At 36.0% G+C, this 25,640-nt stretch overlaps 1 protein-coding gene and 1 pseudogene across 3 annotated transcripts; both read right to left on the minus strand.

Annotated features, from left to right (window-relative positions):
* Positions 1 to 1,478: 1,478 nt before the first annotated feature.
* LOC306888624 (uncharacterized protein KIAA0513-like) lies at positions 1,479 to 20,332 on the minus strand. 2 transcript variants are annotated; one of them, XM_079447057.1, is made up of 13 exons: positions 20,254 to 20,332; positions 13,529 to 14,015; positions 12,730 to 12,829; positions 11,091 to 11,164; positions 10,858 to 10,928; positions 7,936 to 8,140; positions 7,800 to 7,840; positions 7,444 to 7,522; positions 6,430 to 6,507; positions 5,903 to 5,932; positions 3,543 to 3,623; positions 3,335 to 3,429; positions 1,479 to 2,982 (listed from the first exon to the last, which is right to left on the minus strand). In XM_079447057.1, the coding sequence occupies exons 2-13, from the start codon at positions 13,897 to 13,899 to the stop codon at positions 2,933 to 2,935; spliced, it is 1,275 nt and encodes a 424-aa protein (XP_079303183.1). In that variant the 5' UTR covers positions 13,900 to 14,015; positions 20,254 to 20,332; the 3' UTR covers positions 1,479 to 2,932. The 2 variants fall into 2 exon arrangements, with proteins under 2 accessions (XP_079303183.1, XP_079303184.1); XM_079447058.1 differs by lacking the exon at positions 5,903 to 5,932.
* Positions 20,333 to 20,906: 574 nt separating this feature from the next.
* Positions 20,907 to 24,919, minus strand: LOC306888488 (cocaine esterase-like; annotated as a pseudogene). The gene is made up of 13 exons: positions 24,850 to 24,919; positions 24,494 to 24,689; positions 23,820 to 23,953; positions 23,544 to 23,677; positions 23,287 to 23,424; positions 22,877 to 22,975; positions 22,398 to 22,499; positions 22,181 to 22,319; positions 21,988 to 22,068; positions 21,629 to 21,770; positions 21,392 to 21,538; positions 21,149 to 21,221; positions 20,907 to 21,072 (listed from the first exon to the last, which is right to left on the minus strand). The product of its transcript is annotated as a cocaine esterase-like (transcript).
* Between the last annotated feature and the right edge of the window lie 721 nt (positions 24,920 to 25,640).

Consider the following 25,640-nt stretch of genomic DNA (forward strand, 5'->3'; position numbering starts at 1 on the left):
AATAAATAACTTCTAACCCCATGGGTAGGATAGGGAGTAATAGTCAGCCATTTGAACCCATATTTCTTATCCTATTATTAATTATTAATCTGAATATTGACATATATGGAGGTTACCGCCCTGGTACTGTTAGTCTGTGGTAGAAAAATATGATTTCTTAAAACTCATATTGCTACTATGTTGTCTGCCACTTTAAACGCTCAAGCTTGTTAAAGTCTGGTAAATGTTTTTAGCATTCATCAGCTGAAAAATGTTCTGAAAGTGATTCCAACAATATCATTTCTCCATCACATGTCATTATTGTTATAGTTGTGGAATTCCCTATTCTAAAAGAATTGTAAGCTTTAAATAAAGTTTATAGTTACAGTTGGTGTGAGCAAGTCCCCCCAAAATGAAATGAAAGAAAAGTCTGTCATCCTTTACTCTCCCTCATGTCGTTCCAAACCTTTGTTATTCTGAAGAATGATGATAACCGAACAGTTTTGGTGCATATTTTTTTGTTCATACAATGCAAGTCAATAAAAATCCAAACTATCAACATTCTTCAGAATATCTTGCAAAAGTTTGGTATTTTCCGAGAAGCTTTTGCTGGTAATATAAATAATAATCAATTGGTGGAAAGCACGTTTCTTATGGGAGCACAAAACTTTTGTGAGGGAACACCAACATTTTTAAATATAAATGATCAAATATCACCTCCTCTCGTCTGGTATTTTTTTTCCATCACCAGGTCCCCTTAGGGGCTCAATATAAAATAACTAAATTACCCATAGACGGAACAAGAGAGAGAAGAAGAAAAAATTAGTCAAAAAAGACCAAGAGAAAGAAAGAAAGAAAGAGAGTAGAAGGTTGTGATCAATCACAAACTGTTCGAGATAAGGAGAGTTAGTCCATTGTTTGATGGGGTCTGGGATTAATTAGCAGTAGTAGAGCTCTCATTGTGTGACACCAGTGCTTGGCCTTTCACAGCTCATTACTGTGTTTCCAATCAGTGCATGCCAGTGTGACTGCTGTTTATTTATACACACAGCCAACCGTGGCAGCCATTTGGCAGTTTTCTTCACCGGAGAGCCTTAAACACTCCCACATTGAGCTGAATCTGCACAGACATATTCAGCAACACGTTATCAGGCACAGAGCGCCATCCTATAATCATCTCTTAATGTTTTCTCAACTGTTTTCAAATCAGCATATTAGAATGATTTCTGAAGGATCATGTGACACTGAAGACTGGAGTAGCCTGGCTGCTGAAAATTCTAATTTACCATATCAGGAATTAATTACATTTTTTTTTTAAATTACAAGAGAAAACGGTTCTTTTAAATTGTAATAATGTTCACAACATTACTGCATTTTTAATCAGATAAACGCAGCCTTGGTGATCATAACAGAGGTTTTTCCTGTTAAGGATGCTTTCATACTCCATAGTTCAATCTAGAATGAGGACGTATAAGATAATAATGAAGAGAATTATATTTGTATATTATATATATTTATAATAAACACTTCACACATTAGAGACAGCTCAACACCTCTCTTGTTGGTTTCCAGGTGCGTTCCAATAGGAAATTCAGGGCACTTGGGAAAATACAATGCAGACCACCGAGCTTACAATGAACATAAATTTACATAGACAGCACAATATTAACAACATCATATTAAATGCAAAGACCATACTGGATCCAGCACATTCCTGATACAACCATGCGCTCACGTACAACAACACATACAGACGCTGAATAAATAAATGCCCAACAACCTGACGATGCCTTTAAACCAGCCCATATTTGGCATCCAATTCCTCATTATTCGGTGAACAAAACAATCTGTATTTACAAACCAAATATATTAACTTTAGTTTTTCCTCAGATGGAGGACATGACTCAATACAAGCCCCACCGATCTACAGTCGAAGCGGAGGGTTATGATTGCCTTCTACTGGCTTGAAATGTAATTGCACAACATTGTAAATAGATGGTAAACAATGTGCATGCACATCATGCCATAAAGACACAACACTGTACGACATCGAAACAGCTGCAGCATGATACTTTTCTTCAACTGACTTGAATACCAACCGCAAGCATTATCCATACAACACTAACACATACTGGCAGGGTGAACAAACTTATGAGCGCTCCCCCAGAGAGTCATGGGAGGATAACAGCATGCTGACAAAGGTTTGTTCGCACTAAAATAGGAAGATACATAAATGACTAAAGGCACTTTAAACCGGGGAATAGACATAGTTTCAGTCTCCATATATTTTGAGGATGTCACCAACACAATTAATACTCAATTTATCCATACAGGAAGAACACAAAATCATAAAAGTGCAATAAATGGGAACATATAACAAGAAGAGACCAGTAGAGACTTCTGGAGAGCAGATGGACTTCGGAATATTTACTAATATTATTGATTTTGTTGATATTGATATAGTGAAATACTGATATTGTTCAATTGTATTTTTTGTTTGTTATTTGTCATTGTATTTGCTCAAAGGACACTTTTAGTACTATAGTTCTGTACATAAAAGTAGCAGGAAAGATATATGGAATATTTTAAATGGTGATTTGCACTGTGTTCACGTCATACAATATAAACCCCATATTATATATAGTATGATGCCTGAAGACTCTGAGCCATATTGCTATTCCAGAATATGTGCATATTTGTTTTTCACATTGCTGCAGTTTGGACAAAAATAAACCGTTTTTACATTAGAGCCGGACACTTGAAGGATAATGGGATGTGGCTGATCTATGCCAACTATTGTAGTTGTGTTATTCTGTAGTGGTTAGTAAGGATAGTGGTAGGACCTTGGGGTGATAATAGAGGCGAAACTGTGTTGGCATTTGTGGAATACTGATCATCAGAGCTTGAATGGATGTGCTGATGTGGATGGTAGAGTTTAGATGGTTTTGGATATTCACTCTGCAGCCATCTGCTCAATGTGGTCACACAGCAGCTTGTATTGCTCTGAAAAAAGGATAATACATTTCTTTTTTAAGAATACTTTTACATAGCAGTGAACAAAAGTGACGGTAAAGATGTTTATAAATGATAAAAGATTTCTGTATCAAGTAATTCTGTTCTTTTGAACTTTTTATTCATCAAAATGCATTAGTATCCACAAAAATATTAAGTAGCATAACTGTTTTTAATATTGATAATAATAAAAATGTTTCTTGAATATCTCACAATAGAAAGTGTTTTGATTGCATTTTTAACAAATAAATGTTTTTTTTTTTCTTTTGGAACCATAATTAAATGTCACAAACCTAGAAATGTAATTCTTTTTTTGGAACAGAAAGCTGGAAAGTGACATTACCTTCATTCAGATTTCCAATGACTGACTGCTTCTTCAGGAAGTCATTGCACAGTTTCTTGCTCAGTCCAAAAGCCACCATGTTATGGGTGAATGTTCTGGATAAACAGAAGCAATTATTTATGAGCATACCAAACAACAACCGAAAACACGCAATGAACATTGTTTTTGTCAATATTGTGTAAAATTAGACCAATGCCGTGCGACTCACCCCAGCTGACCGAAAGTGATGTTCTCATTAAATCTGGAGCTATCTTCTTTCTCTTCCTGGGTCATATGACACCACTTTTCTCTGAAGGTACAAAAACAAGGGGTCAAGGTCTGAGGTCACTGATATTTCTCTCATCAAGCATGAGAGACCATCAGAGACCATAAACACAATATCTTTAATAATGTTAAAGTTCACTCATAAATGTTTAAACACATCACAATAAATACTGGGAGGTTAGAGAGTTGTAAAAACAATCATACAAAAGAACAAATGTGTATAAGCCATTCATTGGTGCTCATGCAAAATCCAACAAACATTTTAGAATAAGCTTTAGTGAGCAGTTAGCTGTAGCCATGATTCACAATCAATCAAAACAAAAACAAGAAAAAATTTAAATAACAAAAAGCATATGAGGATACACGGAACACGGAACCATGACATAATTCAGCTCACCAAACAGGAAAAAATGCTCAGGCAACAAATTAATGAATTTTTCCATGTGCAAAATGTTCCTTTCCTAAAAAATTCAGATCTTACTGGGAAAACTATTTTTTTCTGGTTCAATGCATTTTTATGTTAAAAAGCCAGTTTTATTGCCTACCAAGTGAAAATTGTCTGAACACTTAGCAAAGTGATAGTAAAAATCTCTTCAAGAAGAGATTTGATGATTTGATGAATCATTTATGTCTGTAGCACAAACAGAATTACATGTCAAAGTTGAATACTTACGGCTGGGGATTTGAAAGAACCCCTAACGCCAAGTATGAGCACTAGTAATAGTTATGCCTGCCACCTCTAATAGTTCATGCTGGTTAGCAGTTGACATAACAATGAATAGGCACTTGGATACAATACATTCTGACAGCATGCAATGATACAGCAAATAATGCAGGAAAAGTCAAAGTGAATACTGTGATCTCACTGCCCTCTTCTCATTTTGTATAATGTAGATCAGTGGTTCCCAACTGGTTCCAGAACACATTTTTTTACACTGACCCCAAAACAGCCCCAAAATTGTTTATCGCACAAAAGTAAACAAAAATGTCCTCAGTTAAACTGAAATGTATTAATATTATGGTTTTCAATAATGAGGGCATGTCATGCAACCTGTCCATGCAGGCCAGATGAATCTGATATACCATGCCAAAATACTGCGTTTGATTGGATTCAAGGCCTTTGAAATCAACAACAAAAGCGTGTTCTCTTTCCGTTTTAAAATTATTAAGCCTATTTATTTTCCTATACCACCTGCATGAGTGTATATTTATTAATGTTTTCCCTGCTGTCAGAATAAATATGCTACTCGCTTTTATAACACAACTATTAGTATTTTAGCATTAATAAATATTTTATCTGTTTTTAAGGTCCACAATTTCAGCAAAGTTAAAGTTGTGCAATGTAGATAGCGGGATAAAAAAGACAAAGCATTATGCCTAAGGCAAATGTGACCAGAGTCGGTGCTTTTTTTGGAGGACCTAGTTTCCTTTGAGTGCTGATGGAAATGTTATCAGAATGTTACACAACTTCCTGACTGGATCCTGTGCTGAAATATATAAATATATACAGGGTTTCACAGGGGTGCCCACTATTTTTGACCTGAGAATTTTCCAGTCAGAGAATTGCATTAAAAACGATTGCATTTAAATTTCTAGTTAGTTAAATATGTTAGAGTGGAGCTAGGAAAAAAAAAAAATATATATATATAATAAATTTTTTTTAAAGAAATTAATCCTTTTGTTCAAAAAAGCACATTAAATTGAACAAAAGTGGCAGTAAATAATGATACTTGTAAAAACTTTACACTTATACAAAAAACTAAAATAAATATTTAATATATACTTATATAAATATATAAGCATAATTCTGAACTTTTTTTTTCTATTTATCAAAGAATCCTGAAAAAATATAAATATCAAGGTTTTTACAAAAATTAAGCAGCAAAACCATTTTCATTGATAATAAGAAATACGAATAATTAATAATGACTGTTGAAAATAAAGCTTTACCATCAAAGGAATACATTATATTTTATTACAGAAAAGTTATTTTAAATTGTAAAAATATTTCACAAATTACTCTTTTTTTGATCAAATAAATGCAGTCTCAGTGAATATAAGAGACATTTAAAAATCTTGCAGAGTGTATATTTTTTATATATACTGTGCAGAGTAAGTAAACAGCGGCCTAATTCTGTCAGTTTCATCTTTTTCCTAAACTCCCTCCACTTTCCTTTCACTCTTTAACTCTCAGTTCATTCTAACCGATCTAACTTTCCCCTCTCCATTTTAATCCTCCTTTTCTTTGCCTTTCCTGTCTCTATCTTGTAATGTCCAGGGCAGCAGACGGAATGAAGGACAGACCTTTCATCTTTCTCTTCCTCAGCCGTCCGCCTGCGTGAGGCAGCAAGGCACAGGGAGATAAAGGGTTAAAGTCACATGCAGAGAGAGAGAGAGAGAGAGAGAGAGAGAGAGAGAGAGAGAGAGCCACAGAGAGAAAGAAAGGAAAGAGAGGATGATGAGCAGATGACCAGTGTAAGGGCACAGAGAAAGGCTGCAGGACTCATCCAGACTGCAAATACACCGTAAGACTGTCATATGCACAGGGCACTCAGTCACGCACCTCGGCTGAAACTTCTGGGTAGTTTATTTCAACATCACTAACAATCTATCAAACACAAAGTAAACTCTCAATCTCTCCCTCTGGCTTTAACAGACACACAAACAAACACGCAGTCTAAACAAACACGCAATCTAACATGTGCATTAGGTGCCGTGCGAAGTCTGTTTTGTTTAATAGCACGATACATCAGGAGAAAGAGACAAGAAGCGCTCTATAAATAGTAATAAGAATTACAGAGTATACTGTGAAAAACCCTGCAATCCCTCACCTCGTCGTGGGGGATCTTTTATTTCTCTCACAGTGGACGGCATCGAAAAATGCTGCTTTCCAAAACCTCAAAGTGTGCCTTTTAAAGAAGACAATGAGAAACAGATGCAGCCAAAGTAACATCAGCATTTTGTTTTGTTTTACAAAAAAATACTTTCTGTGGTAATCTGACAACATTACTGTAATGCAACAGTGATATATTATTCATATAGTGTACAATATTTAAATATTATGGTACTATTTGTTTTAGTAAATTTAATTAACGCTCCCACAAAAATCAATGTTTCCATAACACTATTACAACTCTTCTCAACATTGATAATAATAAAAAAAAGTTTCTTGAATGGCAAATCTGCATATTAGAATGATTTCTGAAGGATCATGTAACACTGAAGACTGGAGTAATAGCTGCTGAAAATCCAGCTTTTCCATCACAGAAATTAATTATATTTTAAAATATATTGCATTGCCATAAATTGGGACCATTTTAAAGATTTTAAATTAATAATAAATAATTAGAAAAAATGTTTTTTTAACATCCTGTCATTATCTTCATGACAACTAGCTATTTTTCTTCCTATAATTCTATTACAGTTCTATTATATCTCTATTACCGTAAAAAAAAAAAAACAAAAAAAAAAAAAAAAAAAAAATATATATATATATATATATATATATATATATATATATATATATATATATATATATATATATATATATATATATATATATATATATATATATATATATATATATATATTATAATGGTAAAATATTTAAATATTATGGCATTTTTTGTTGTAGTAAATGTAACTAAATTCACATTAAAATAATAATAATAATTATACAAAACTCGAGACACTGACAGGATGCCACAAATGCGGCCCATAAGGAAAATGTAAATAACATGAATGTTTCATTAAAATGCTGATTATATGAAAGGCTACTTTTCAGAAACAACTTTAACTATTAATTTGAATAATTATGTAGGAAAAAAAGATGACTGACAACCTACCAAATGGGCTGCTGTTTTAGGTGTGTGTACAGGTAGATTTTCTCCTCTTCTTTTCTATCCGGGGAGAGAGGGGGGGAAACTACAGGGTATGCAAACAGAGATAAGCACAGTTAATAACTCAAACACCTACATGTCTACATAGACAGTCACTATGGGTTAAGGGTCTTGCTCAGCAGCATGGTGGAAGCTAATGAATGGTTTGGGTAACCAACCCAGATTCTTAACCACTAAGTCACATCACCAATATACACAGAGAAAACCTTATGTGAGACATCTAAAAACTGGACATGACAAGAGATTACCATAGGTGAGAAAAGACCTGATTAAAAACACAGTAGTAGTACATCGTGAACTACCTGGAGTTTTGGTTTTCTCTTCGGTAGGTTTGTATGTGTCTCTGAAGAGAACAGAATGAGAACAGAAGAGTTTGTGAGCAGCAGAAGCATCACAAAATAAAAGATTGAATAAAAGCAATGACAGAAAATCACCCACTCATTCTTTCGGCCCAAGGGTCCTCTCAGTTTGCTCTCCAGACCCCCAAAGAATCCTTTAACATCAGTCTTAGCGGAGGTGTTTTTGAGCAGTCGCTCTGCAATATCTTTCTTCCCAGAGAGCCAAACCTTTCCAGTGCACAGGTACGAGTCGATCCCCCCACTGGGCCTCTCTAGCAGCTCTGTGGGAGACAGCTGGGCCTTACCTGTCACACACACACACACACACAAGAAACTCAAATGAATTGAATTAAAAAGGCATACTAGGCAGTCACACACTGTGTATATTAGGAGTAGGTACTTTACAATTAGATTTCAATTTAAAGAGTTATGATTTGATTCCAAAACTATTCTTAACATGACAACAAAAGGGTTCCAAATCATTAGCAATGATGCACCACATGATACATAATGCATCTTTGTATACTATTCAACAAGATCTTTAAGATCTTGCTATTAACAAACAATTAACTACAACTTTTGCCTCAAACTCCTAATTTGCTGCTTATAAATATTTAGTAAGGTAGTTGTTAAATTTAGGTATTTTGCAGGATTAGGGATGTAGAATATGGTTATGTTGCAGAATATGTGCTTTATAAGTACTAATAAACAGCCGATATGTTAATAACAGGTATGCTAATAAGCAACTAGTTCATAGTGAGAATTGGTCCTTATACTAAAGTGTTACTGAAAAATTAATTAACAATAAATTAATAAACAATTGCATTTTTTTGTGAATTTATTCGGTTCCGTTCAAAATTTGCAGTGTGTGAGACTTAAAAATATTTTTGAAAGAAGACATACATGCTACATACAAGGCTGCAATTACTTGAACAAAAAAAAAGAAAAAAGAAAAAGTATATTTTTTTAAATGCTATTTATTCCTGCGATGACAAAGCTGAATTTTCTTTAAAAGAACTGAATCTATTTAAATATAAATATTTTGTAATACTATATGTCTTTACTGTCACCTTTGAACACTTAAATGTATCCTTGAAGAGTAATATATATATATATATATATATATATATATACACACACACATACAGTGGGTACGGAAAGTATTCAGACCCCCTTAAATTTTTCACTCTTTGTTATATTGCAGCCATTTGCTAAAATCATTTAAGTTCATTTTTGTCCTCATTAATGTACACACAGCACCCCATATTGACAGAAAAACACAGAATTGTTGACATTTTTGAAGATTTATTAAAAAAGTAAAACTGAAATATCACATGGACCCAAGTATTCAGACCCTTTGCTCAGTATTTAGTAGAAGCACCCTTTTGATCTAATACAGCCATGAGTCTTTTTGGGAAAGTTGCAACAAGTTTTTCACACCTGGATTTGGGGATCCTCTGCCATTCCTCCTTGCAGATCCTCTCCAGTTCTGTCAGGTTGGATGGTAAACGTTGGTGGACAGCCATTTTTAGGTCTCTCCAGAGATGCTCAATTGGGTTTAAGTCAGGGCTCTGGCTGGGCCATTCAAGAACAGTCACGGAGTTGTTGTGAAGCCACTCCTTCGTTATTTTAGCTGTGTGCTTAGGGTCATTGTCTTGTTGGAAGGTAAACCTTCAGCTCAGTCTGAGGTCCTGAGCACTCTGGAGAAGGTTTTCATCGAGGATATCCCTGTACTTGGCTGCATTCATCTTTCCCTCGATTGCAACCAGTCGTCCTGTCCCTGCAGCTGAAAAACACCCCCACAGCATGATGCTGCCACCACCATGCTTCACTGTTGGGACTGTATTGGACAGGTGATGAGCAGTGCCTGGTTTTCTCCACCCATACCGCTTAGAATTAAGGCCAAAAAGTCTTCAGGTGTTTTTTAGCAAACTCCATGCGGGCTTTCATGTGTCTTGCACTGAGGAGAGGCTTCCGTCGGGCCACTCTGCCATAAAGCCCCAACTGGTGGAGGGCTGCAGTGATGGTTGACTTTCTACAACTTTCTCCCATCTCCCGATTGCATCTCTGGAGGTCAGCCACAGTGATCTTTGGGTTCTTCTTTACCTCTCTCACCAAGGCTCTTCTCCCCCGATAGCTCAGTTTGGCCGGACGGCCAGCTCTAAGAAGGGTTCTGGTCGTCCCAAACGTCTTCCATTTAAGGATTATGGAGGCCACTGTGCTCTTAGGAACCTTAAGTGCAGCAGAAATTTTTTTGTAACCTTGGCCAGATCTGTGCCTTGCCACAATTCTGTCTCTGAGCTCTTCAGGCAGGTCCTTTGACCTCATGATTCTCATTTGCTCTGACATGCACTGTGAGCTGTAAGGTCTTATATAGACAGGTGTGTGGCTTTCCTAATCAAGTCCAGTCAGTATAATCAAACACAGCTGGACTCAAATGAAGGTGTAGAACCATCTCAAGGATGAGCCGAAGAAATGGACAGCACCTGAGTTAAATATATGAGTGTCACAGCAAAGGGTCTGAACACTTAGGACCATGTGATATTTCAGTTTTTCTTTTTTAATACATCTTCAAAAATGTCAACAATTCTGTGTTTTTCTGTCAATATGGGGTGCTGTGTGTACATTAATGAGGAAATAATATGAACTTAAATGATTTTAGCAAATGGCTGCAATATAACAAAGAGTGAAACATTTAAGGGGGTCTGAATACTTTCCGTACCCACTATATATATATATATATATATATATATATATATAATCTTTTTTACCCCAAACTTATGAATGGTAGTGCATTTGTATCTTTTCCCACTCCACTAGTTTTTATACCAGGTCATATAAACCAACCTCCCTTGAAAACACATTAAAATAGCACTGTTACATTTTTCCAAAACAATAAGAGGCAGTGCCAGTAATGTCTGAGTCATAGGCTGTAACAGGAAGTGAGAGGAGGTCTGGGCGTTTCTACATTCTACACAAATTTACAGTATGTTTGCTTAATATTAACGGTGAACTCTCTTACCCATGTAGTAATATGTGAAGCACATGGTCATGAGGTGTTTGGCTGGGCCATAATCATCCACCTGGTGACATCTGTCAATCAATCAAATATTGGCCACATGTGAGTCACACACTTGCCACACAATGACTTGCCAAGAGTTCTACAGAAAATTGGTAACTTAGCTCTTAACAGTTTGGTTTGGCTTCCATGTAATGTCAAGCATACATCTGAGATATTATCACTGATATACTTACTCAAATAAAACAACAGCGAAGGATTGCACCAGCCTGTAGAACGTCTGTTCACTCACACATTTGGAGTGGCAGCGCTGCAAACACAAGGCATGGTTATCATCACAACTGTGTTTGTTTATACACATTCTATTGCACGAGTTCTCTTATCTTTGAGAAAGACTTGAGAATGCGAATGGTACATTTAGTCTAAATAGACTGTGCTTGATACTTATAGCAATGCATTTTAGGATAACCATGACCGATATTTATTTTTATGTTATAGCAGACAACCAAGAAATGGCAATTATTAAAATAAAAAATAAAAATCTAGACTAAATAAATTAAAAATAAAATACACAAACACACAAAAAAAAACAATGATTTTAAAAGCATCTCAACATTATAATGTACTGTATGAATAATGGATAATGATTTTAAGATTTCCTAAAGATTACATTTAACAGTGTTATTATATTATTATTGTTATTAAAGATATTGGCAAACATTTTGGTAATTTTGACTGCCAAGTAGTCAAACAATTTTCAACACATCTTTCAAACGATGGGTGTGTAGTTCGCTTCATTATTTTTTGCTGCTTCATAAAATCTTAAGTTGCAAAAGCTGTGTTGCTAAATACGTTTGCAGTGCATTTGCAACATTTTTTGCTATATTTAGTATGTGACAGGAAAAATAGGCTTTATTGCTGCTTTTCAGACGCACGGTGAGAACACTGTTAAATAGAGGTGAAGAAATGTATATGATCGTTCTCACACAGTGTTGTTTTAGTGTTACTTATATGCTATTAAAGTATTTATTAATATTTTGAATTAGCTTATATTTGTATATTTTTAATTTTCATTTAATTTTAGTATTTTATGTCTAAAAATGCTTTTGTCATTTTTATTACGTTTGTAGTTTTTATTGTTTATTTCTGTTTTAGTCACTTGAGTACTTGAACTTAATGCTTCAACAAACACAATCAACAATCGTTCTAAATTTCAATTAAAATAATATATATTTTTTATGTTTTTCATATCAATATTTATATTTTATTTTCATTTTTAAAAAATATTTTTAATAGTACTAGTTTTAGTTAACGATAGCGACACCGTTTACACACATCATATGCAAAATCTGTGAAAAAGGTCTAAACCAGGGGCCCTGCAGCCCTGCAGAGTTTAGTTCCAACCCTGCTCCAACACACATACCATGTAGTTTTCAAATAAGCCTGAAGGACCTGATTAGTTGGATCAGGTGTGTTTAATTAGGGTTGAATCTAAACTCTGCAGGGCCGTGGCCCTCCAGGAACTGAGTTTGACACCTTTGGTCTAAACCAGGGGTGGGGAACGTTGATCCTGGAAGGCCGGTGTCCCTGCAGAGTTTAACTCCAACCCTAATCAAACACACCTGAACCAGCTAATCAAGGTCTTCAGATTGCAGTTAGGTATTTTTTTCCACAGGTTTTTTCAGGGTTGGAGCTAAACTCTACAGGAGAGTGGCCCTCCAGGATCAACGTTCCCCACCCCTGGTCTAAACCATCACCCAAAATGACTATCACCATAATAACTCACACATTAAAAAATCAAATGTTTTGAAATTGGAATAGAGTGATGCAGTGATTGTGTTTTCATGATTGCTCAGCATTGCTGCTCTTTGATACCTGCGCACTGACATATTTGGCGAACCACTCCCTGCCTTTGCCATACTCTCCAGTGCACAGCTTTCCAAAGCGAGCCTTCTCCTCCTGATCAAAGTCCTCCCTTAGAGAGGAAAAGAGAATTAAAGGAACCAGGAGTAGTAGCAGGAAGAGAAAGACAAATAGAAAGGGATAGGGAGAGCGATAGAATACTTGAAACAACAGGAACAAATGCAAACATAGACATCAGTTGACATGTGACTATAATGCTGTCTGAAGCTTCTTCCTCATTCAAGAGAATATTTCACCTAAAACAATGAAAATTTTGTCATCGTTTACTCATTTCAAATCCCTATGACTTTTTTACTTCCGTGGAGAACAAAAGTATATTTTCAATACCACAAAAGTACAGTCACAAAGGCTTGTCAAGCTCCATAAAAGCCTCATAAAAGCAGTCTATATGACTCATACACTATATTCTAAGGCTTCTGAAGCTACACAATAGCTTTGACTAAGGAACAGACTGTAATTTAAGTGCATCTTATCAGTAGCATTGCATCTGTTCTTGTGTGAATGAGATTTGTGAGCTATGGCGGAAATTGTCAAAAGATAAAAACTTACATTTGCTTTGTTCCTCAAACAAAATTATCATATGGCTTCAGAAGACTTGGAATAGCGCACAAGTAATTTTTATGGTGCTTTTTTGGAGTTTCATATCCACTCTAGCTATGAAAGAGAGCAGCATGAACATTCTACGAAACATCTCTTTTTTGTGTTCATGGCTGATGCATTCCTTTAAGGTGTAGTTAGTGGAGCAAATCACCTTCCATGGAAGAGCTTTGCCACGTAGGTTTTCATGAACGCTCTTATCTCCGTCTCCTCTGCGTCCTCAGCGCTGTGACTGGAGCAGGATGAGGACCGTCGCATGCTCGACGGGTGCAATGGGGATTCTGTGTCCTCGTTGTCACTGTCGGCAGATTCGGTGGCATCACTATCTTCTTCTCTGTAGGAAGTGTGTGTGGGGGCCATTGGCTCTGGTAGAAGGGGCTCCATCGTGGCATCGCTCACAAGCTCAGGGACAAGAGGCTCGGAAGAGAAAAATCCCACCCCACTGGGAGGTCCAAGAACAGAGGGAGCTGTCCCTTCTGGGGGCGAGTCAAAGTCTATGAGGTTGTTCACCACGACCCCCTCCATACTTTGTTATGGGGGTAATTCAGTCACTGGGTGAGATATGATGTCAGCTAAAAAAAAAAAAACTCAGAGAGGGAACCGCTGTTTGTAGCTCTAGAATTGTGTCAGAGCAGCTGGATCTAAAAAAATTTAAATTTAAATTTTTAGTTAAACGTATTGCATTTATTTAATCAAAGATACAGCAAAAACAGTAATAGTGTAATATAATATAACAACTTAAAATAAATGAAATATTTTAATATCTGTGATTTTATTTCTGTGATACACAGCTGAATTTTTGCAGCCATTTTAACATTCTAATATTAAGAAATCATTCTAATATGCTGATCTGGTGCTAAAAACACATTTTAGTTTTTGTTCCCATTAATATTTTTGTGGAATTGTTTTTTTTTCAAGATTCTTTGATAACTAGAAAGGTCAGAAGAACAGCATTTATTTTTATTTCAGCATTGAAATAGAAATGTTTGATGTCATAAATGCATCCCGCAAAAAAAATGCTAAATAAACGTACAAATACTAAAACCTTACTGACCTCAAGCTTTTGAATGGTAGTATATAATATTTAAAAATATATAATTATATTATAAGACATATACAACTATCTTATTAATGTTAACACTTATAATAAACATATAACATCAAGCATTCAAAACATTTTCATGAAGTGTAACATTATGGTTGAGTACTTTAATGTCCTCTTTTGTGGTAAACTTCCTTGCAGCTGTGTTTATACAGACTGACCACAGCATGAAGCAACACAGAGTCTGTAAGAGCCTGTTAATATGATGTTACATTATGAAACCCATTGCACAGAATCTCAGGGAAAGAGATTCAAACTCAATGATGCCATATGTGTAATACAGTATGTGTCTTTCCCTCTCCGACCTCTAGATATCAAATATGGTAATGCTTATTGATTTGACATCATGGATACAGTATAATATACACAAGTACTTAATTCTGCCAGTGTGAAAATGCCACCTGCTCCTCGTACAATTCTAAAGACGAATGACACATGCTTCCTTCTCAAATGAAAAGCTAGTTCACTGTGCCCCAACTGTCGCCAGTGGTTTTGCTGGATCAGAGTGTTAAAGGGGCAATTCACCCAAAAAAGAAAATTCTGTCATCATTTACTCACCCTCGTTTTGTTCCAAACCTATATAGATTTCTTTGTTCTGCTGAACACAAAATAAGATATTTTGTGTAATGTGGGTTACCAAATAGGTCCCCATAGCATGGGGGGAGAAAATAATACTATCAATGGGGTCCACAAACAGTTTGGTTGCCCACATTCCTCAAATATCTTCTTTTATGTTCAGCAGTTGAAAGCAAAACTGGTTTGGAACAACATGAAGGGGAGTAAATGGCAGCAGAATTTTCATTTTTGAGAGAAATGGTGAGTAAATGATGACAGAATTTTCATTTTTGAGTGAACTATCCCTTTAACCTGCTATTTGCAAACCACTTGACTTGACTGTTTTGTCTTAGTGTAACAATAGATTTCTTTTTTTATTATTTTGAATTTTGGGATTCATTTGATCTATTAATAGAACTGGTTGGACAAGTCGTTTTTGTTTTTTTTTCTTTGGCAATTGGTTACAATTATACATAAGTGATAATGTGTACCAACCTAAACCTTGCAAGACTATCAGAGCAGCAGTTCACGTCAAACTGAATGAAAACAATATTTGAATTCTGCATGCAGAAGAACAATCATTCATGCTATACCTGAATCATTTTTACAAGAATCAAAAAGGCCAGAAACTACCCCCTTGGGCTTTTGACAAAACCCTGAGAAATACATTAGGACTGCGAGGACTGTTACATAATGCAGAGCTGGAGGAGCGTGACTTGGCTGGCATACACACCAACAAGTGCGCACACACACACACACACACATAGACACATAGACACATACACAGACACTCTCTCTGACTCTGGTCACTGTTTGTGTCAATTGCTCCCGCCTCTTTTCACACTTATCTTTGAGAAGCACAAGTGGAAAAAAATAGCTGTATGTTAGGGTGAGCGTTAAGACCAATACCAAACTCTTTACACATGGCTGCTTCTCTGGGAGAGCATGCTCTTTTATGCTTTATAAATCTCAGCAGTCAAGAGGGTAAATGCACATGCTGCAATATTCCTGCCTCCCTGCACTGGAGCACTGCCCCCTCTTTCTACTCCATCCATCCATGCAACAAAATGCCCCTTCACCGTGAGCCTCAGGCCCAGCATAGAGGATCTGCTGTCAGAGTGATGGAACACAGATGAGCTGCTCTACTGGTTTAAGGGACTGAATGGGTTAGGGTTACCAAAGCGGTGCAGTGATATCAGAGTCAGCAGAGCAGAGAGAAAGATAATTACATGTGTGATGAATGTCTCAGGGAGGGAGATATTGGGTTGGCTTGTGTACAAGGTCAAGTCGGTCAAAAAACTAGAAAACTGGTAAGCTAGAACAGTGGCTTTCAATTAAGGCCCAGATATTACATTGAATGTCAAGTGGCGAGTCTGGCGACCCAACACTACTAAAATGTTTATCACCCAAAAGCATAAAAAAAGTTCATAAAAGCAAACACAAAAATTAAATTAATAATAAATATAATAATAATATAAAAAACAATCAATTATAATTATATATAGATAATAATATTATAATATATATAAAATATTAGAAATAATGAATTATATTTTTATTTATATGTATTACTATTTAATATTATATTTATTTATATATTCTATATTATTATTACTATTAACATTTAAAATTATTATTATATTAATAACTGATCACAATTGAAAACACTATGGTAAACACAAACCAAGATAATCCTTGATGCAAGACAAGTAAATTTGGGTTTAACTTAGTATGGGTTGTATTTTCATTATTTTTTTTATTTAGTTTTAAGTCAGGCAACCCATTTGTCCTGTCATTTGCCTAATTTGAGTAGCATCTAATAAGCAAGCAACAGATGCCAAAATACTGTCAAGTCTGAATAGGCGCGCTACCTTTGACAACAAAAGATATAGAAAAGATATCTCCTCCCTTTATTAATTTATTTTCCCATCATATACACAATCAGACGGTTAGCTGCGTTTAATTATTTGTATTTGGCATTGTTTTTTCCTGCTGTCTCTGCTATCAGAACTGACCTGTAACCGACCCTTTGAGAACCACTGAACAAGATCACTTATTTATGCATTACAAGCAAAATGCAAATATAGACCGTTTGAGATTACATGTTGGTATAGAAACAAGAAGTAAAATTGAGGATCTGTGGTATAGGGTACAACATAATTACTAACCATGCAGGATAGTGACAAGTTACCAGATAAAACCCAGACAAAAAAAGATCAGATTTTTTCTGGATATAAAATCATGCAAAAGCTTGCAGAAATCTATATCAGGTGTGAAAAGTGTCTGTATTAATGGTGTGAGAGAGTCTGTCTCTGATGTGAAAATAAGGCCACAGAGAGGTTAATTTGAGGCCGTTTCATTGGTATCATTACGCAACATGTCCTTCTATTTCCTCAAGGGAAACCTCACTCGTATCTGTCATGGTATCAGACGCTGTGAACTTAAGACTGCCATCTTGTACGATCGAATGCACAGGGCTTGATCAGCTAGCCGCTGACTGATGCCGCACAATCAGACACATAAACAAAGCCTAAATGGATCAATGCTTCTAACCAGAGAGCATCAGATTCAATAAAAGTCACATAAAATTACTCTTTTCCTGAGACACTGCACAGAATGCGCAGACTGAGAATTGCTTCTAACACTGAGCTTTTCATCAATGGCCTGCACTTCAACAGGAAAAGAAAAATGATCCTAGGCTTGCAAGGAAACAAGAGCACTCTTATCTCCAGCCACTAGAGTTTAAAAATATGTAGCAATGTTTATGAGGCCTGCAGTCAAGCCTGGATGCCAGGTTTATCTGACTAACGCTGTTTAATGGCTCGTTTCCACTGAGCGGTAAGGTTCGGTATAGTACGGTATGCAATTATGTCCGTTTCCATTGCCAGAAGTTGTGAATGGTACCAAAATAGCGAACCGTACCGTACCGTACCACTTTTTTGGTACCCTTTCAAGATTTTTACCCTTTCGTTGGGGTACCTAACACAGCAAAGTGTACCAAAAGGGTGGAGCTAAACTCACTGCAGAAGTTGACTGGGCTACTAGAATCGTCACTTGTGCGTGATACAAGGGGATAAACTTCTCCTTCACTCGTTCCGCTCTGCTGTGTTCTGCTTATTAGGCTACATCAGAGTGCACAAACACACAAAAACAGTGTATTTTATACTTTTATATTTTCACACATTGCCTAAAAAGCGCTCAGTGCTCATGTATCCGCCTCGAGCAGCCTTACGCTCGGCTAGTCCTTCCAACATTTGCCGCTGGCTCTGATGGCTCTAGTGATTAAACGAGAATCCATTTGTTTTGTGTATATTTAACAGGCATTCGTGGTCTCATGAATCTATTATTTGTTCCTGTCCATATCGTTTTGACTGAGCACAAAGTTTAACTTTATATTTATTTTGAACTTTACCGTAATAACTTACTTTGTAGCAAACGTTTGACTATGAATTGTTTGCTTATGTCTTTATTTCCTCTTATATAAGCCTCTTATACTTTGTACTTATACTTTTATAATGGCTATTATTGTTCATTGACATAGAAGAGGCAGAGTTGTGCTTATTGTCGCGCTATAAAGTAAAGGGTACTGTTGGCAGTGGAAACACAAGCCTGATGAGGGTTACCCGTACCGAATCGTACTGTACTGAACTGTACTGTACCGTACCGCTCTGTGGAAACGAGGCATTATAGGACCCAGTGACCAAAATGCAAAGCACAATGGCTTTCCATATTAAATCACTGGATTGTGATTGTAAAAAATAAGGAAACCCCTAACAAATGCTTGCATCTAATTAACAATAACTATCATAGCATATAATTTTTAATCATATCATGACTTAGGCTACAAATGATAGGTTAAATACAGGGTTATTGTGTTGAACTACAACTAAAACCACTATTAAAAAGATTTAATTCAAATAAAGCTGAGTTCAAATAAAATACAACCATTAGATGAAAACCTTAAAGAAAATGTGAGATGTTGCCTTAGCATAAAATAAAATTAAGAATTGAGGCACTAAATTTACTAACTAGAAAAAAATGAAAGTGAAACTGAAAAAAATAAGCCTAAATAGTAATATATATATACATAAAAAGACAAAAACACAAGATGACTAAAAATGAAACAATAAATGATGGTATACAAAAATACAGAAATAACACTGTAAATATTTTATTTATATTATATTTATTTTTATTTATTTTATTTTTTAATATTTCACTTTTTATTTTACCAGATAATGCCCTGATAAATGTTTATTTTTTTTCATAACGCTTGTAGATACTTCTAAGTATAAATCAAGGACTGATCCAGCCAGAGTCTTTTTTCACAACACAAAGCAATTATTTACAACACATTGAAATACTGTGCGAGTCAGGTGGCATACCTGCAAATGCAGTCCCAGACAGTAAGTAGAAATAGAAAGCTTAACTGTGTAACTGCATTTAATAACATGGATTTCTCTATTGAAAACATCTCGCTTCTGCTCCACCTTTTATTTTACTTGTCTTAAAATAGCACCTGTCAAAATACCATCTTATCAAAACACAATTCACAGGGTCCATCAGAAACATTTCCTACAGTCATTGGATCAAAAAGATGTGACTGTGCTCATTTTATTTCATTTAATTGGACCAGGTCCAATTTTTAGCCTCTATAACAAATGTATATTTTCATTTGCACTAATTTAAGAACCCAAAATGCATCTCTGGTTGCTTGAAACACTGATGAAATAAAATAAGCACAGTCACATTTTTTTAATAACAACTGATATGAGCATTATTTGGAAATTAGGCATTATAGGCACGCACTACGAAAATGCTGTCTAGGCAGCTCACTAGGTTTTGAGCCGTTTTCTCAAAGCTCTGATCATTCATACTTTCTTCACACCAGCACTCTGATCAGTTTACTCTTGCAAAATGAAACCTCCCCCTCCACCTTCTTATTGTAAACAACACTGTGCAATCATATGGCACACTTTCATGCGGAAAATGCTAGAAGTCTCGTTCATTTCGTCGCTAACAGCATTTATATAACGTTAACAGCTCGCGCATATATTTATACAGGTCTGCAGCGTAATATCAATAATGATACTTATTTATTGGCACGTCGTATTCATTCGCGCTTCCTACGTAAGGAAATTGCATGATGGACATGATACAACACCTGTGTTCTAACTGTTAACGTCAAGTCCCCTGATAAAGTGTTGTCAGATGATACTTACCCTGGATGTTCCAGCTTGGAGCTCCGTCTTCTCAGCGCGTGAGATGTTCAGACTGCCCTGAACTAGTCTGAGTGTGCGCAGTAGCGGATGGGGGAATCCAGTGACGTAGCCTAAATGACACGTGACTGCACACTGCGCATTTTTTACTGTTTTTTTTTATTTGTACTATTGTATCAAACTTTTAAATAACACAAATGGCGATATGGGATAATGTTTTGATATTAATACACACTGTTTAATATAACACACACACACACACACATCGCTTACATTGCCAGTAAATACAGACACGCTGCTGTGAGCATGAAAGATGTGCAGTCGCTGCTGCATGAATACATAAATTCTGTAGAAGATCTAGACAGGTGGAGCTAGGAGAGCTGGAGGGTTTCCGAGAACTCTGCAGGACTGCTAATAGCATAGCGATAGATTCCCAGCTCCATGTTAGCGCTCCTTCTCTTCAGTTCACCTCACTCATTTTCAACTCGGTTCAGGTCAGAGGAAAGTGTGCAGAAATCTTGTTGCAAATATAGTTGCAAAAGGTTTCATGGGAACAATTTCACTGCATGGAGACAACAAATAATTATTTACACACATGTGTGCAAATTACATTTTATTTGTAGTAGAAGCATCGTATTTGTTGGTGAAATGACTAATTAGGCTTTGTGGAGTGCTGCAAGCTTTTTAGGTAATTCTTCAGTGAAAAAGAGCAGCTTGTCCATTTTCAGACCCTGTCCCTCAGTTTGCTGCAATCCCAGGTTCATGTATTTATTAGACTTGTTGTACACAGGCCAGTGCACCAGATTGGGACCATTTGGTGATCTGTGGAAATTAAATAATGATTTAAGGAGGAGTATCATTAACTAATGCTCTGTCCAGCAACTGATGTACCACTTACCCAGTGCGAATAAAGTTTGCCCAGTATCCCATGACGGTTCTACATAGTTGGTTTTCCTCCTCAGTGAGGGCCCCTGTAGATGATAAAGAGTTGATATCCATAACCACATCACTTCATTATTAGCATTTTCATTTTTGTTTCAATCATTTGCAGTTTCAAACCCCTGTCATAGTAAATTGTCCAGTATAAATGTCCAGTATCATAATAATATCCCAGGACAAACAAGTTCTTAGATCTGCATACCCACTTTGATATGGCCATCCCAAAAGCATGTCCCAAACACAAATCCAAGATCATCACCATGGTCAGCTTTCACAAAGCTGGGTCTGAGATCTTTAAATATACTTGGCCGCTGCTGGAACTCATACATATACACAGGCACTCCAGCATCTGTGAAGTTAGGATAATGGAAAATAATAAAGCAAACCAACAATAAAACATCACTGATGGTGAAATATTGCCAGTGAAATCACAACCAACCTCTGTGGTAAGATGCAACCGTAATAGAGGGAATCACCATAAAAAGATCCCCCACCATCTCAGTAAATGCGTCACGAATGTCCTCTGGAGTTTTAGCATTTTTTAGGTATTCTTCTGCTATGATTTCATTGACTCCTGACGTCTATGAAGACAGAATGAAAGATTACACATATAGTAGGCTATTCTACCAGTCTCCTAAATGCTATTTTGTACTTTGGTCACTAGAGGAAGACAAATATTAACAAATTAGTCAGACTGCGTTGATCCAAGTAAATTAATTTTATTTTTATAACCTTTTTTTAGTTTCTAAATCAATACAAATGATCTTGAAAGAAAGAAGAAGAGAAGTTGAGTTTTACTCCATCTTTGTTAAAAATGTCCAACAATTGTTTCACTAATTTTGCGTCCATCCCTTTTACCCAGTCTTCTGAGACTAAGGCCTGAAATAAAAATAAAAAAAGAGCACATGTAGTACTATTTAAAAATAGTCATAAAAGTTCATAGACATTTTGTTTAATTTTACCATTCCATACAAAAATGTCTAATACTTGCCTGAGGGAGTGTCCATCCAAATTCATGGTTTGTTGTTCCGACAAGAATTGGAACTTTATGAAAGTCTGCTCTTTAGTAACTCCTCTGGTTGAGCTTTAAGGAAGTCTCCATCAACTGTTGCTCCAGGGAAAATGTGTTTCTAAGGAAGCCATTTGGTCTAAGAATATTTAATTCAAGATGTATACATAGAGAATATCACCAACTTCTCTGCTCCTACCTTTTTAGTTGCATCAATGATTTGTTCTTCAGTCAGTTCTTTTATGCATTTGGTCAGCACTTCATTAGAGCTGAAGTCACATTCAGTAACATTTGCTACCACCTGGTTAGATCACAGACAATCATCTTTTTCTAAACACTGACAATAATTATCTTACATTAGGTATTGTCAATATGCATTTTCAAATTAGGCTGAGCTGAAGCGCTTTTTTTGTAACGCTTTTAAATTCTGATTTAACTTTTTGGGAGGATGGTAAATTAGACAGTTAAGGGTTTATGTATTATGTGCTTTTGTATATTTCTTTTTTTTAATGTATTGTTTATGTGTCTAAATACTGAAACCAAATTGCCTTCAAACTGAAGCAAACAGAACAAAACTTAAAAAGGCTCTAAAATTTTTGGCATCTGACATAATTATAAAGATTCCCTATAAGGAACTTTTGGGTAGTACACATTTATTGTTGTATTTGGGCTAAATACCTTGGCAAGCCTCAGAGGGTCTTTGACGGACATCACAGATGCTACCCCACTCTGAAAGACGGCCCGCTGGAACAGACCCTTTGTCATGGGTGACAATGTCTAGAAGAACATAAGTATACATCTTTAGAACACACTTGATCCTTAAACTGAATTGTACAGAGAATCTATTAATGGATAAGATCTTATGTTGTTTTAACAACTTGTCTTTCAGCTATTCACTTATTATCATATTTCCAGGGGAAGCCCAATGAGACCACAAGGAACTTACTTGGAACTTATCTTGTTTTTTAAAGACTCATCAGAAATCATAAGATTACTCGTTATTAATCATATCAGGCACATAAATAATTAATATGCAACAATAGAGAAAGATAATGAAGATAATGCTGTTTTTAAAAACATTTACTGACCAGAAAAGAAGCACTGATTCCTCCTGCAGACTCCCCAGCTATAGTGACAGACTGGCGGTCTCCTCCGAAACCCTCAATGTTTTGCTGCACCCACTGTAAAGGAAACCCCAGTTACCTTGAGCATTCTTATCTCCTGTGCTAAAACCAGGAGCATATGTTATTATAAACCATTGCAGAAGCAGCTTTAATATAAGGCAAGAAATTTAAAATCATTCTCAGGGGACAACATGCCCACTTTCTCCACCATAAATGAATACCTGAAGTATCCTAACAGTCCAAGTCGGTACTGGATGACAACCACAACTATGTTCTCATACGCTGCTAACGGGGATCCATCAAATGTGCAAGCGCCGCCCATGACCAGAGCTCCTCCGTGAATCCAGACCATTACCTGTTGGTTTGCATACATTTCTTTTGTCAGAGGGGTTGGGGAAATTATCAATAAAGCATAATAGAATAAGTTCTACTTTAAATTCATAAGTCAAAGTGCTGTCCTCTCTTTTAGATGAGAGAAGCCATTAATCAGTACTCACTGGAAGTTTATCTGATTCTGATCTTTGAGATGGAGTGTAAACATTCAGATACAAACAGTCTTCTGAGACTCCTGTTGGTGTGAAATCCAACAACATTGATTTTGCTAGGCAGAATATCTGGGTTTTGAAGGCACCTAGAATACAGCGAGAGAATGTACATTGCAAAAAATGTTTGTAATTTTAATGGTAAAAACTGTAAAACTGCAAATTGTACAGGGAAAAACTGTAATAGATCTATAGCGGGACAATACAGTAAATAAAAAAGTAAAATGCTGTTAAATGTACATATTTTGGAAGTGAAAATGAACAATCATGTAATTTACAGTGAAAAAACGTAAATAGACCTGTATTTGTGTGAATACTTTATGCACCTTTTATTGTATATTAGCATACTTCAGCATGAGGAAAGGCTCATTTTGTCTCTTTTAGAACCTGTATTATTATGGTGGTTATCAGTAAATTAAACAGGTACAAAACAGATTTTATTTCTTTAGATGCAATATTAACATCGCATCAGTTAATGAAAATTACAGTTCATTTCAGTCTCATATATCCTAAAATGTTGCTACCGCATTTAAATATATAATTATTTTTACCATAAATTTCACATGTCTATTTTTACTGTGTATATATTGTATAGGTGGAGTAAATTTTATGAATATAGCCATACTCACATGGATGGGTGCTGGGTGGCATTTCTTATTCCCTCCCATCCCTGTACAGGACCAGGTGCAGCCAGGCGGAGGGGGCCAACAGGTGGCTGGGCAAAAGGAATACCCAAATACTGCTCCACCACCTTTTCTGAGCCTTTAACTTTCATATATTGTCCACGGACACTGCTATGCTTCAGAACAACCACCGGCCCAGAGTCTGTACAAATACAACAGAAATCTGTAACATCCATCCTTTAATACATATTATTAATTATTTTATATTCAATACTCCTTCAAAAATTAATAAAATAGATTAAGTAAAATATGATTTCACTGTATAATGTTCAATATGATTTAAAAAGCAATATAATACTTGCCTGTCTGTACAGGGGCTGTCCAAACAGGTGCCAGGGTCAAGCACAGGCAGAGCAAAACTTCTTTTATCATAGCTGTTCTTTCATTAAAGACTGATGTAATGACAAATCACTCACACAGGCTCAATTACAAAACACTGGCCTTTAACCTGATCCTATACTTTACCCCCTTAAAAAACAGAGCAGCTCTTTCATGTGTACATAGTGGAATCCCTGTACGGCGGACTGAGGAGAGAAAAATCCATTCTGTGCATTAATAATTGTGATTAGTTTAGAATTTTGATGTCTGGATCTCTGTGGTCTGTACTGACATGTTTGTTAGATTAAAATGATCTAAAAATTTACATTTATTGGTGAAGTGAACCAAACATATCAAATAAATCAAAATATCAAAGACAAATTCTCAGCCATTTTCTGTTCTCAGCCATTCCCCCACAATTTGCCACCACAGTAAATTATTCTGTCAAAGCAGCTCATGCTGTACCCAGTGATAAAGTGTGTGCAGATGGTAAAAGAGTGTCACAGAGGATCAGATTATTCACAGGTAGGTTAATAATTCATGTCTTATGTAGGTCTTATTGAACAAAGCTACCATGAATGCTTGAAGGTTACAAAGCTGAGAAGTTAAAAGCTGTATCCAATGACACTCACTTAATAGTCAATTTCGTTTTTGTTTTTTTTAATAAGCAGTTGTTTGACTAGCTGTGGTGGCATAACGGTTATCAACCTTCAACCCAAGATCTGGGTTGCTCACACAAAGATTGCAAGTTCAAGTTCGAGAGGCATTGGTCTAG

Source organism: Barbus barbus (assembly GCF_936440315.1).
Source record: "Barbus barbus genome assembly, chromosome: 22".
NCBI lineage: Eukaryota > Metazoa > Chordata > Actinopteri > Cypriniformes > Cyprinidae > Barbus > Barbus barbus.

Excerpts from the sequence above, each read along its gene's own strand:
- LOC306888624 (XM_079447057.1), bottom strand. The coding sequence starts at position 13,899 with ATGGAGGGGGTCGTGGTGAACAACCTCATAGACTTTGACTCGCCCCCA. Across the intron at positions 12,830-13,528 it reads GCAAAGCTCTTCCATGGAAG|GGAGGACTTTGATCAGGAGG; the intron begins GTGATTTGCTCC and ends TTCCTCTCTAAG. Across the intron at positions 3,624-5,902 it reads GAGGAAGAGAAAGATGAAAG|AGAAAAGTGGTGTCATATGA; the intron begins GTCTGTCCTTCA and ends TTGTACCTTCAG.